This window comes from Nycticebus coucang, chromosome 2 (assembly GCF_027406575.1).
Source record: "Nycticebus coucang isolate mNycCou1 chromosome 2, mNycCou1.pri, whole genome shotgun sequence".
Classification (NCBI taxonomy): Eukaryota; Metazoa; Chordata; class Mammalia; order Primates; family Lorisidae; genus Nycticebus; species Nycticebus coucang.
The window spans coordinates 117,086,566-117,100,200 of record NC_069781.1 but is presented as its reverse complement, the minus strand read 5'-3'; the positions used below and the strand labels follow the sequence as shown (position 1 = coordinate 117,100,200).

The 13,635-nt window shown below is 58.3% G+C and overlaps 1 protein-coding gene across 1 annotated transcript; it reads right to left on the bottom strand.

Moving 5' to 3' along the window:
- Positions 1 to 972: 972 nt before the first annotated feature.
- KLF16 (KLF transcription factor 16) lies at positions 973 to 13,122 on the bottom strand. The gene is made up of 2 exons (XM_053581251.1): positions 12,534 to 13,122; positions 973 to 3,370 (listed from the first exon to the last, which is right to left on the bottom strand). The coding sequence occupies exons 1-2, from the start codon at positions 12,988 to 12,990 to the stop codon at positions 3,069 to 3,071; spliced, it is 759 nt and encodes a 252-aa protein (XP_053437226.1). The 5' UTR covers positions 12,991 to 13,122; the 3' UTR covers positions 973 to 3,068.
- Between the last annotated feature and the right edge of the window lie 513 nt (positions 13,123 to 13,635).

The window sequence follows — 13,635 nt, the reverse complement described above, 5'->3', positions numbered from 1 at the left end:
CCTTCAACTAATGAGGGGGCTCAAGTGCAAACCTCACATTCTAGTTTTTTGCCCCAAAGGGGCAGAAAACCAGGCAGGAGCTCGAGTGGGTAAAGGGCTCAGGGAGTGATGTTTCTGGGCTCAGACAGGAGCATACATTGTGGGAAAATGGGTGAGGGTAGGAGTCAGGGGCACATGGGAGACAGGCTGTGAGGCTGTCATAAGAACAAAGGCAAGATCCAGCTGCCCAAGTCTGGGGCACCCTTGGCAGTGGCCAGGCCTCCAGGAAGTTGGGCTTGAGTGAGCGGCCACGGGAAGCGGGCCACCACCTTCCCAGAGGTGGGACCCTGGAGAGGGCAGGTACAAGCAGGAGCTCCTGCAACCTGCCCCACCCACCCTTCATTCCTGAACTGGTGAAATCTGGAGTGTCTTTTTCCTAAGCAAGAATTCAAAGCTCTCACCAGCTCCCAATGCTCTGGGGGAACTAAACCCCCAAGAAGCCCATTTTCCCTGAAGCATTATCCCCCTTTTCCCAATTCCCTTGGGGCAGTTGGCATATACCAGAAGCTCAATACATGAGCTGCCGACTACTGAGCAGGCACGGCTAAGGTAGTATGGAGGTGGGGGGCGGTCAAGGGACCCTTCGAGAAGCCAGGTATTCCCATCGGCTCCCACAGTCCATGAAGTACTGGAAGGGGCAGCAGTGGACAACTATAGGCAAGGGAAGCTAGGCTGGGGGCACAGGTGTACGAGGCATGGGTGCCAGACACGGCACACCCTGCTGCAGGCACCCGCCCCCCCCCCAGTGCCAGAGGGTTGATGGTGACCTGGCTAAGAGCCCCACTGGAGCCCCAGATTCACTAACCCGCTGCCTCAGTTTCCCCGGGAGATGCTGGATGACCTTGGGGGCCATACTGGTAGGTGGAAGGGGCTCAGAGGGCCCACAGGTAGGGGGCCCATGATGGAAAAAACCACACAGACATAGAAGAGGACTTAAAAAAGGGCTTGTTTAATTAATTAAATACAAGGATGAGGCCAGGCAAGGCAGGGGAGGGATGCCACCCACAGAAAGCACAAGTCCCTTGGAGCCCTCCTCCCTTGCCTGGCCTTCCCAGCCATAGCCAAATGGCTGGAAACAGGCCCCAAGAACAACCAACTCCTGAGGGGAGGAGGGATGTAAATCTCTCCAGAACACTGGAGAGGGGCCAAGGATGCAGAGGAGTTCTGGAACTTGCAGCCCTTACCCACCCTTAGGCAGGTAACTGCCAGAGCTAGAACTGACCAAGAGACATCCAGAGGAAGACAAAGAAAATGGGGTCCAGCCCTCCCCCCCACCCTGTAGACTAAGGCATTTCACTAACACTACCAGAGAGGAATCCAAGGGCACAGAGTGGCCCTGCAAGGACACCCTGGGAGGCAGAGGGCCTAAGGCTGACCTGGGCAGACCCTCCGAGCCCAGCTCCAGAAGGGCAAGCCCTGCTACCCTCCCCAGGCTCTGCCCCTGGGTCCTGCCACATTACGGGCTGAGTCCAGGTGCCACCCAACATCCAAGCTTCCAATAGGGAGACAGGAAGGTTCTGGAAAAGGAGGAGGGGAGGCAAAATCTACCTGCAGCTAAAAGTTGGGGGATAGGCCCTTCCCAGGAGCCATTCTTCCCACTGGAGAATGGGGATCTTCAGAACCACATCTAAAAGGAAATCTCACCCAAGCCATGATATGAAGACACCTAGAGAAGACATGGCATGTCACCCTCAAGAGGTAAGTCCCAACTCCCTCCCTCAGGTTCAGATCAGAGACCCCCATACACACAGACTCATACCCCTGAGGATGAGGGACCACCCAGAGGGGCCCAGAAGAAAGGAATTGGCGCCTGAAAAAATATTCTACCCGGTCCAAAAAAACGAACTATCCCATAGGGCTGAATAGCTAGCCCTCTGGCTTGCAGTCCATGAGGCACGGCCTCAACTGCTGGCCCCAGGGACCACCTCTGCCAGGCAGCCAGGACTATGAGGGGAAGAAAGGAGAGGAAAGGCCTGGGGGCCTAGGAAGAGCTGCAAACTGTATTGGCCCTGGCTCTACAGCCTCACCTGCAGGCAGGGGAGGGGAGCGTGGGATACCCAAACAGGAGAAATTGATTGTCAAGAGATACTGCAAAGGATAGCAGAGTCAGGGACCCAACCCCAGGCAGGGGCAGGGAAGTGGGCCCATGGCCCCAACCTCCCCCAGAATCTCTTTCTCATACACCCACCCACCCAGAGAGGGAGAAAGCCCCCACCCCACCATGCCAACACAGACAGGAAAATAAATAAGCCAGATAGCACTGGCTCAGGAGCCCCTACTTCTAAACCAGAGTCAAAATCTCTTTGGAAGAACCCTATTCCACCTTCTTCCCTCCCCCAAGCCTCAGAAGACCTGGACCTGTCTCTGGACACCCTAATGCCTCCCCATTCCTGGCCATACCTTGAGGCCTGGTGTGCTGGGGGGACCCCCTTCCCAAGGGCAAACCCTGTGGACACCTGAGATTGAGAACCCGAGTGGGGGTTAGCCAGGCTGCACCCCCATTTCCCTGAACTTCACCAATGGCTTTCAGTGGGGTGTAGGGAGAGGTGGGGCCCACATGAACCCCTGGTTTGTCTATGGCTCTTTGCACACTTCATCCCAACCTGCAGGGAATGGGCCTAGGGGCATAGTCCATGCCCTGGGCAGGGCGCACCTTCTCTGTGCCTGCTTCAGCCCCCAAACACGGCCCCTGGAGGAAAGCAGGGAGGTGGAGAAGGGGAGGGCTTCTGGCTACACCCCCAGGGAACCCCACTGCAGAAGGGGAAGGAAGTTAGTAATCATGGCTATTTACAGACACAAGCCCCAGTCATACATCCTGAGGGCCACCCCTGAGGCTGGCTGACCCAGGTCCACTCTTAAACTCCCTCTTTGCTTTCTTGAGGTGGACAGGGGCATCTTCAGGGTCCACAAACAGCTAGGAGAGGTCAGGGCACTCCACTGGACCCTGTCTGGCAGGAGTATCCTGGAGTTGCTGGTGGTCCATGCCAAAGCCTGGCTGGGGTGTGCTCAGGGCAGGCTGGACAGGGGCCCTACAGGCCTGCAGGGGCTGGGCTTGGCACAGGGCTGGGTGCAGGGCTGCCAGCCAGGCTGCAGGGCAGCGAGTCGCTGGGGGAAGTGCTTCGGGCACCTGGACGCCGGAGCAGATCTGGGCAGAAACCCGGATGGCGGCGGGCATGCTTGGTTAGATGGTCACTTCGGGTGAAACGCTTGGGGCACAGAGGACAGGGGAAGCGCTTCTCGCCTGTGTGTGTCCTGTGGTGGCGGGCCAGCTCATCAGATCTCGCAAACTTCTTGTCACAGCCTGGCCAATCACAGGCAAAAGGACGTTCACCTGGACAGAGGAGCAGAGGACAGGCAGGGGTCAGTGGTAAGGAGGAAGCAGAGACATCCCAACCAATCCTAAAGATGCCCCCATCTTAAAGACTAAATTCTGATTGTGAGTTTAAAACACATACAATCCCCACTGGCCCTCCAATAAACTCAACGTGAGCCCTTACTGAATAATTCTCCCTTTATTTTCTACCAACATTTACCAGGGACAGTCCTGCCAGTGGTTTTTTTGCTGTTAAAACCTACTGACAGGTGACTAGCTGAATGCGGCATCTTACCCCTGTAATCCCAGCACTCTGGGAAGCCGAAGAAGGCAGATTGCTTGAGCTCAAGAGTTCGAGACCAGCCTGAGAAAGAGACCCATCTCTAAAAATAATTAAATAAATAAAATACCCAAGCGTTGTGGCAGGCGCCTGTAGTCCCAGCTACTCGGGAGGCTGAGGCAAGAGGATCACTTGAGCCCAAGAGTTCGAAGTTGCTGTGAGCTATGACACCATGGCACTAGACCCAGAGTGACTGTCCACAAACAAACCAACTGATACCTGAAGCTGAACTACTGAGAGCCCACTCCCAGGGGACCCCAGCAGGGGGGTTAGAAAGGGTCCCCCAGTTTATTTTCCACCCACATGCACACTCAGAACGCATGTGTGGTTTTTGGAGTGGGTGCTCCATATGGAAACAGGTCACACTGTCCCTGAACACAGTCTACTTCTGCCCACTCCTCCTATGGCACATTCAAGGGCTTTGCAGGTGTTCACGAGCCCACCCAACCTCTTCCCTTTCCAAATGCCCTCCTGGAGTGGAAAAGACAGGGTGGGGAGGCATAGTCGGGAGATTTTCCCTGCCCAACCCTAGCTTGGGGCCCCTCTGTGAGCAGAGACGTGTGAAGAGCCCACCATGCCTCAAGGCCACCTGCAACCTGGAAGAATCAGGTACTGCCACCCGGCCCAAGTGACTTATAGGCTGAGTGGGTAAAAGGGAAGGCGCCAGGAGGGTCACGGTGGGTCACAGTGCAGTGGCGGGAAGGGGGCGGGGCCAGGCGGCTGCAGCTGGCTGCACTGGCCCCACCCCTGCCGAACAGATGGCGCTGGCCAGGGGCGGGCCACCACCCGGCAACTTCCTCCGCAGACCCCTCCCACCGCCCAGGTCGGCCTCACCCATCCTGCCCCCCAGCAGGGGTCGCCAGCCGTGGCCGCCCGTTCCCCAGAACCTTGCATAGGGTCTTAGCTCCAGAATAATGCTGCTCTCCCTCATTTTACCTGGCCCAAACGCCCTCAGCGCAGGACAGACAACGATGCTGTCAGCGTCTCCCCAGCAAACAAGGGTCTTCAAGGACTGGGAAGGGGGCAGGTCAGTCCACTCAGGCCCCTGACTCCCCCCCATTGCCCCCCAGTCCCCCACCCCCCGCCAGGCTCCTGGCCAAGGGGCTGTAAGAACCCAAAGCGTGCTCCCATTTGGACCACGTGCCAGGTACCTGGAACCCAGTTATTTGGAGCATTGTTTTACCCCATACCCAAGAGTTTTGAAGAGGGGGTAAATGTGGAGTTTAGACACGCAGGCCGGGGCACCCGCACGCATCTGCTATGCCCCTTGTGGCTGGGTGGAGCCAGGAGTAGAAAAGGAAATGGCAGAACCATGTTCCCCAGGGGTGCCGCAGTGGGGACTCAGTAGCCAGGAGGGCGGTGCGTCATGGGTTGTACACTGGGGGGTCTTTGCCCAGCACTGGGGGCTACACTGACCCAGGGATAATGCCCAACAGTAGGTTTAGGGTTAGGAGAGATGCCAGGAAGGATTTGGGTAAGAACTACAGATAGCAGAGGGTGTTTCGCCAGGGGCCTGGATGGGCCCCCAGCAGAACCCCTGGTGGAGGAGCACTGAAGTGACCAGAAGTCAGCAGGGTGACCCAGTGACATCTCTGCTCTAAGAAGTTCAAGGACTGCCCTGGAAGGAGACGAAGAGGGAGGGAAAAGGGTTAGGGAAGTGGGAGGGATGAGTCACTGAGAGGTACCTGCCACCCCCCAGGGCCCAGGAAACCAGGAAAAAACCTCCCTTTCCTCACCCTATCCTTCCTGCCTGCCACACCTGATGCCCCCAGTAAAATAAAAGACAGGGATCAGAGCTCAACAGGGCCCTCCAAAGAGGTTTCTCTTGTGATGCTACAGACCACACAAGAGGCTGTGAACCCAGGCAGCTGAACAGCCAACGTCCCCCAGATCACCAACAGCCCCAAATCCATGGCATTGCCCCCTCCACGCCCCAAGTCTTCACCCCAACAATCCAAAAGGCAGGTTCTGAAGCAGCTGGAGGAGGGGTCCCAGTGGGGACAGAGCCAAGAATCTCTAAACAACCCTGGAAGGGACCTCCACTCTCATCCAGACCACTGGGACCTGAGTTCCCAAGGGCCTCACCTTGCCAGAAGGGAGTCGGGTTATGGGGGCATGGCTGTTGGCTCTGAAGCAGCCCCTGCCCCTCAGAGGAAAAGCATGCAACCCTGTCACCATCTTGCAGGGCATAGGTGGGGGAAGACATCCCTCTGCTGATCTGCCCAGCAGTTGACTCACTTCTCCTTTTAGGGGCTGGTCCCTGCCTCCTACCCTCTCCTCCACTCCCCTACTCCATTCCACTTTGCAAAGAGCGGGTTGCAAAAGGGATGAACAGGTCAGGAACATACTCTGCCGCTGGGACCTCCGCAGCCCCAGTGGGCCCTGCTCACGTGGTCCTGCTCTCGCCGGGGCCAAGGGTCACCTACCAGCCCCGGGCTAGTCCTCCCCACTCACGTAATTGGCAGTGTAGGGGTATGCAGGCTACCCGCCTCTGCGACCCTGGGCAAACGTCTACATGATGCCAGGTCCTGCTATCCTATCAAATGACCCTTTCACGGGGAGAGGGGCCTCAGGGGCAGCCACTCATCTGCTCTAGACTACCTGACTGGACCCCAAAAGAGGATGCAGTGAGGGGGAACCACGTAAGGAGGGCTGTGTGGACCAGGCTCAAGTGAGCTTGGAAAAGCTGGGGCCACCTCAGGTGCTATATGGGCTTAGAAAAGAAGTTCTAGAAGGGCTTGAAGATCATACCTGTCATACCATGTTGGGTCTCAATCTGCATGGTCTTCACGAGGACATGGACAGGGGCAAAGAGCCCTGGTTCTGAGAGTGAGGGATGATTCATTTCCTGGGGGAGGGGGGGGAGGGGATGTTGCCGGCCACCTGGGGGCAGGAGTACACAAGTAACCAAGAACTGCCCCCATCTGTGGGGGCAAAATAATTATCCCAGGAGAGCTGGAAAAGGCTACAGCAAGAGGAGGTGGGTAAGCCACCCAGGGCAGAACAGTGGGCATATTGAAGGAGGTGACCCCTGAGCAGGCCCATAGAACTTAAAGGAGACTCACAGGAGCCTCAGCAGTGGAAAAGACAGAAAAGGTCTGATGAAGTCTTGAGGTCATGTCCTGGCAGGGTGAGCATCATCCACTCTGGGGTTTTGAATACCATCTGGACTTTGGCCACCCTCACCCCCACTGCAGCTGGAAAACTTACCCCACCACCTTCAGAATCTACACTCTACCCTGGCTCCTCCTTGCTCACTAATACAGTAACCCAATAGCCCCCACCAGGGCCACCTAGACTCCCCTAGGAGGAGGAGGAGGAAGCCTTTACCTGGGCTGGGGTTTGAGGCCCTGCTGTGCTCTCTATCACCCCTCAGGGTGGTCTCCCAGCTCCACAGGCACCCCGCAATCCCCTTTCTTCTATCTAACTAACCCTAACTCTTTGTGCCAGGTTTCCAAAATGCTTGCATCTTGTGTGTGTTGCTAGCATGACCCTGGCATGCAGTAGGTGCTTAAGACACATATGTACAGACCTAGAGAATCAAGCTTGGGCTTCCAGCAGGAGCCACAGCAGATAAAGTTTGCTTAGCATGTCATTTACCTGGTGCCCCCCAGTGCCCACTTCACCACTCAGACTGGCAACTTCCACACAGGGCTGTTGGTACATGGAGGTGAGGGGGGCACAGCTCCCATAAGGCCCCTGAGTGAGTGTGTATAACCTCTGTTCTAAAAACAGCCTTAAGCCAGGGTGGCCCACCCAACTGGCCTGTCCTCTCCCTCCCAGGAGGCCAGCTCTTCTGGTGGGTATCATCTGTTACCTCCCCACCCATCTGGGCCACCTTTATCAGGGACCCTGGGTGTGGGTGGTTATCACCCCTCACAACATTGGGGGAGCCCTCCCTCACTCATAACTGGGGCACCTACAGTCAGTTCCAGCTGCTCTTGGCATCCTACAGGCTGGAGGAGGGGGCTGGGCAGTCCCTGTCCCCCAATAAGCTATAGAATCCTGAGTGTCACCCCACCAACACTGACAGCCTGACCCCAAGGGAGCCTGATGCTCTGCCTGAGGGTGGAGGTGAGGATGCTCCACTGAGTGGGTAGGGGGATAAAAGGTGTGGGGTACAGCTGCCTCCCTCCTCTGGGCCTCAGTTTCCTTATTTGCCTCTCCTCCTGGGGCTCTCTTCAGCAGAGTACCATAACCATCATCACCCCCATCCCAGGTTACTGGATCAGAAAACCAGGAGTCACCCTTAGTGTTCTCCTTCACTTCAAGTCCTCTCTTCCACCCAGTCTGTAGAGGAACCACCTCTCCTCCTCCCAGGCCCCGCCCTACCCTCAACTCCTCTCAGATCATAATCCCTTCTCCATAAACGGATTTTCCTCTGCAAAGCTGAGCCTGTCTCCGAACCCCTGCCCCCGCCTTTGGGATTAAGTTCAACCCTTCACCTTGCCAGACAGACCTCCTCCCCACCCCAAAATCCACGCCCCAGCACCTGCATGCTTCCTTCTCTGTATCCACTGTCCCCTGCCCTGCCCAGCCTGGTCTGCCTCAGGCCCCTTCCTCCAGGTAGCCTTTTTCCTCCCACATCAGCATCTCTTCAGCCACCCTCTGCACACACAATCCCTGCATCCCCACACTGCCCTGCACAGCCCTGGCAGGTGCTCACTAGTATTTCTCAGGTTTCAGTGAACAGGAATACCCTAGATGGGCAGCGCCTGTGGCTCAAAGGAGTAGGGTGCTGGCCCCATATGCCAGAGGTGGCGGGTTCAAACCCAGCCCTGGCCAAAAACTGCAAAAACAAAAACAAACAAACAGGAATACTCTAGGAAACCTTGGGTGATGTCTGGGGACATCTGTGGTTGTCATAAATGGGGGCTGCTCCTGGCATGGGGTAGGGGTAGGCCAAGGATACTGCTCAACAACCTGCAGTGTCCAGGACAGCTCCACCCCAGAAAATGATGTGGCCCAAGACAACATCTCAGCAATGCCAAGGGGGGAAGGGACCCTGCATTATTAGAAGATCCCTTCTGGGCCTGAGTGCCCTCTCTGGGAAAGGGGTCAATGCAATAACTGCCCCCTCAGGAGGCACACAGCTGAGTATGCCCTGGGCACCAGGAACTCTGGGGATGGGGGGCCCACTGGGGATGGGGGGCCCACTGGGGATGGAGGCGGCTTGGAGAGCAAGGAGCAGACAGCCAGCCTCGGCTCTCGCTCCCGCCCCCGCCCCAACGCTGGCTTGCTCACTCTCAGTAACCATAGCAACGGTGTCAACATCTCCCACAGCTTCCAAAGTCCTTCCCCGCCCCAGGAGAGCCTGGGCTGGGCTGGGGGCTGGGGGCCAGACCCAGGGGACATGAGGTATATCCCTACCCCCCCTACCACGGGGGGAAAAAAACCCTATCACCCCTCCTGGCCCCTAACCCCAGGGGTGGGGGGAGCAAATGGGATAGAGAAAACAGGGAGTACCAGGCTCTCCACCACAGGGCTCCTGCTCTGGTGCTTCAGTTTTCTCATCTGTAAAATGGGTCTAAGCCAGGACTACTGTTCCGTTTACACAGAGGAGGAACAAGATCCCTAAGAGGCTTGGCGCCTGTAGCACAGTGGTTACAGCGCCAGTCCTATACACAGAGGGTGGTGGGTTCGAACCTGGCCTGGGCCAGCTGCAACCAAAAAATAGCAGGGCGTTGTGGAGGGCGCCTGTAGTTCCAGCTACTTGGGAGGCTGAGGCAAGAGAATCGCTTAAGCCCAGGAGTTGGAGGTTGCTGTAAACTGTGACGCCACAGCTCTCTACCAAGGACGACTTAGTGAGACTCTGTCTCAAAAAAAAAAAAAAATCCCCAAGATGGGGGCTGGGGTGAGAATCTTTCTCCCAGGCCTGGGGAATAGCTCTGCAGCAGCTCTCGACTAACTATGGTTCCTCACAAGATCTGTCCCTGGGTCTGCACCCAGGGCCAATCCTGCAGTAGGGCACTACAACACTGGCCTTAGAACCCACCCTTACAAGCATGGCCTTCTTAACCCCCAAACCCACTCCCTCTACTAAGGGCTGGAAAAACCAAACAACCTTCCACAAAAACAGACCTTTTTCACAGACTTCTTGGTGGTCCTGGGGTTTTGGAAGCAACATCAAAGGTGCCTGGGTCCAGGGCTAGCCTCCCAAGTCTTTATATCACTATTACAAAGGGGGTTTCCGGCCAGGATGCCCACAGCCTCCCACAAGATAGACGTGGGATGGAAGGAAACACCCCCCACCCCCAGAACACAGGGTAGACACATGGTGCTGCTGCATCAAAACATCTGTAACCGGGGCAGTGCCTATGGCTCAAAAGAGTAGGGCACTGGCCCCATATGCCAGAGGTGGCGGGTTCAAACCCAGCCCCAGCCAAAAACTGCAAAAAAAAAAAAAATCTGTAACCACCCTAGGACACCCTGACTTCAGGCCTCCCAGGTCTCAGCTTCTCACTACCTGGGGATGACAGGAATCCCTCTCATGCCTGCTCACTTAGGGACAGCTGCCACCATTTCCTGGGGGCCTATGGAAGCATTCCTTGAGTAGTTTGGTAGGAAGTGGCTTGGCCAGCCCCTTCTCCCAACCTAGGAAGCTAGGGTCTAAAAAAAAAAAAAAAACAAACCAAATCAGAATGCTGGGATCAAAAATATTCTCAGGAGGGCGGCGCCTGTGGCTCAGTGAGTAGGGTGCCGGCCCCATATGCCGAGGGTGGCGGGTTCAAACCCAGCCCTGGCCAAACTGCAACAAAAAATAGCCGGGCGTTGTAGCGGGCGCCTGTAGTCCCAGCTGCTTGGGAGGCTGAGGCAAGAGAATCCTGTAAGCCCAAGAGTTAGAGGTTGCTGTGAGCCGTGTGACGCCACGGCACTCTACCCAAGGGTGGTACAGTGAGACTCTGTCTCTACAAAAAAAAAAAAATATTCTCAGGAGCCATGCAAACGAATGACAACCTCAGGCAGACAGTTTGCAGGGGTCCTCAAAGTACAGCCCACAGGCCACTTGAGGTGGTGTGATTGTATTTGTTCCCATTTTGTTTTTTTACTTCAAAATAAGACATGTGCAGTGTGCATAGGAATTTGTTCATAGTTTTTTTTTTTAAACTATAGTCCGGCCCTCCAACGGTCTGAAGGACAGTGAACTGGCCCCCTGTTTAAAAAGTTTAAGGACCTCTGGGTTAGAGGTTCCCCTCTCAACAGGCCCCCATGCCAATCCCCTCACTATGCAGACCTAAAAACTCCCCTGGCACAAGTTAGGGTACCCCAGTCCACCACCCAAAGGGGCACCTCCATCCTGTCCTCCCCAAAGCCACCTTGCCATCTTCATGGACATCAAAATATCTCTAACAGGGAGATTCATGAATACCCACTGCTTTAAGGAGGTTAAAATTAAAGATTACTCAACAGAAAATGGTGAAATGGAGACTCCACCCCAAGTCCTGTCCTGCTGCCCTGAGTCTGTGCTCCCAGAGCATGGGGACAAGAGAGGTGTTGAGCTAAAGATGGAAAGAAGGGAAAACAGGGAGGGAGCTACCAGTGCCCTCTATCTACATCCACCACCCCCTCTTCAACCTCAGGCATCCAAGTGTGGCTCCCCACACTCCAAGGATACAAGCAGCCTGGGGGGCTGCATGCTCTGCCTCAGCCACACCACTGTGGCCAATCCTCCACCCTGGGCTCACAGCACTTGTTCCCAAAATGGGAGTCCCATGGACCAAGCCCCTTTGGAGGACTAGTTGTAACCCCCACTACAACCCAAAGAGAATGGCAGCACTGTGGCCATTGTAGAGATGAGAAAACCAAAGTCCAGGGAAAGTAGGTCATCTGCTATATAAGGCGAGAATGCCAAATCCAAGTGGCTCCCCACAGACTGTCCCCAAACCTCCAACACACTCACTTCCCAACACTCTCCAAAAGGGAAGAGCTTCTATAAGCAATGTCCAAACCCAAGAGCCTATGAGACCCACCGTCTGTTCCCAGTCCAAACTCCCAGTCCGTATGGTGGAACCCAAGGGAAGGAAATGGAGATAGGGAGAAAAGTGAAAAGATTATCAGTGTCCACCTCTCAGTTCCCCTAACCGCTCCCGAGGCTGGGCTGTGAGGAGCGCTGGTGTAGCTGGATCACGCTCCACTCCAACCCAGCAACCAAACTCGCTGGGGAAACGTGGTGGGGACCTGACTCCATGCGGGGTCCCCACTACCTGTAAATCCGCCCCTCCCTGCACTCAGGACCCAACCCACCCTCTTCGCTCCACCTCCACCTCGTTAAAATACAGAAAGGACGAAAAGAAAACGTGCCAGGCACCCCCCGACCTCCTGGCCCCGCGCCAGGTGTCCGTCGACCTCAGGGGAGAACGCGGAAAACGCGCACAGCCGCCCTGGACACGGAGACGCGGTTCCCCCTCCACTTTCACAAATAAGGAAACTGAGGCTGGTGGAGGGGGAAGGCCAAGCAAAACCTCAGAGCTGGATGCTCTCTACCTCGGTGCCCCCCACCCAACTCAGAACGCAAAAGGAAAAGAAAACATGAAGCAAGGCCCTGCGGCGAAAAGAAAGGTAGTCTGCCCGAGCGACCTGAGCCCGTTGGTGGACCCCTCTCAGCCACCGAGCCCCGGGCTCAACCGCCACGGCCTCCATCCGCTCGCCACCCGACCGCGTGGCCGCCACGCCCCCCGCGCGCGCCCCACCCACCGAAGCCCCGCCCTGCCGGCCGGCGCGGCGAAGGCCCGGGCGCACCCCCTTCCCGCCCCCCCCCCGCGCCACGCAGTTTCGGGGTCCCGCGGGGGAGGGGATCCAGAAAGCCGCCCGTGCACCGTCTGGAATCGCGGCTGCGCTCACCTGTGTGCGTCCGCAGGTGCGACTTTAAGTGCGAGGACTTGTAGTAGGCTTTGGCGCAGCCCGGGAAGGGACAGCGGTGGCTCTTGGCAGCGGCGGAGGGCGCGGCGCCGGGGGCGCGGCCCGAGGTCGGGGAAGAGGCGGCGGAGGAGGAGGAGGCGGGCGAGGCGCCCCCCGGGGCGGCTCCGGGCCCACCGCGCAGGTCCGCCAGGATGCTGGCGGCCAGCAGGTGGGGCGCGGCGACGCCTCCAGGGCCCGAGCCGGGGCCGGCAGGGGGCGGCGGCAGCGACCCCGGGGTCCCGGGAGAGGAGGCCTCGCGGCGCGCCGCGCGCACATCTAGGCCGGCGGCAGGACCCGCGCCCTCGGGGCTGGGCCGTCCGCGATGCACCACCGCGCCAGAGGAGATGGCCATGAGCACGTCGGCGGCGAAGTAATCCACGCACGCCACAGCCGCCGACATGCCGGGCAAGGACGCGCGGGGTGGGCAGAGCGGAGGCGGCGGGAGTGGCGCCCGTCCGGCCGGCGGCGGCTGCTGGAGTGCAGGAGGCGGAGGAGGAGGCCCGGCGCGCGCCGCCGCCGCCGCCCGCGCTCGGCCCGCCCCGCCCCGCCTGACGCGCCCTGACGCACCGGAGCCCGCGGGGGCGGCCACAGCCCGCCCCGCCCGGAGGACGCCCCCTCGGGGCGCCGCGGCCACGCCCCCCGCCCGCACTCCCTCCACCACACTCCGAGCGGCGCGTGGCCTCCGAGGCGGGGCTCGGGTCCGACGAGCCCGCCTACCCGCGCGCCCACTCGTGCCCCAAAGAGCCGTCCGCGGCTCTGGCCCGCAGTTAGCCCTCCCAATGCTGGGGCTCGAGGCCAGCGAGCCCCGCCCCCTCTCGGCGCGCCCCTCTCCCGGCGCGCGCCCCCGACCCCTGCCCGGAGCACCCCTCCTATCTTGGGGCGGGAGGCTGAGAAGCCCCGCCCCCTCCCCGGCACGCCCCTCTCTCCAAGGAGCTTGTTCCGCCTCAACCCGGCACGCCCTGCTTCTTCGCAGGCGCGCCCACCCCACGCCGAGGCGCGCGGCCAGGGGTAGGCTGCCCCCTTCCCGGACGCTTCCACCCTGGCC

Bases quoted from the DNA above. Each gene is read 5' to 3' on its own strand.
- KLF16 (XM_053581251.1), bottom strand. From the start codon at position 12,990: ATGTCGGCGGCTGTGGCGTGCGTGGATTACTTCGCCGCCGACGTGCTC. The intron at 3,371-12,533 runs GTGAGCGCAGCC...TCCTCTGTCCAG, and splicing joins GCACCTGCGGACGCACACAG to GTGAACGTCCTTTTGCCTGT.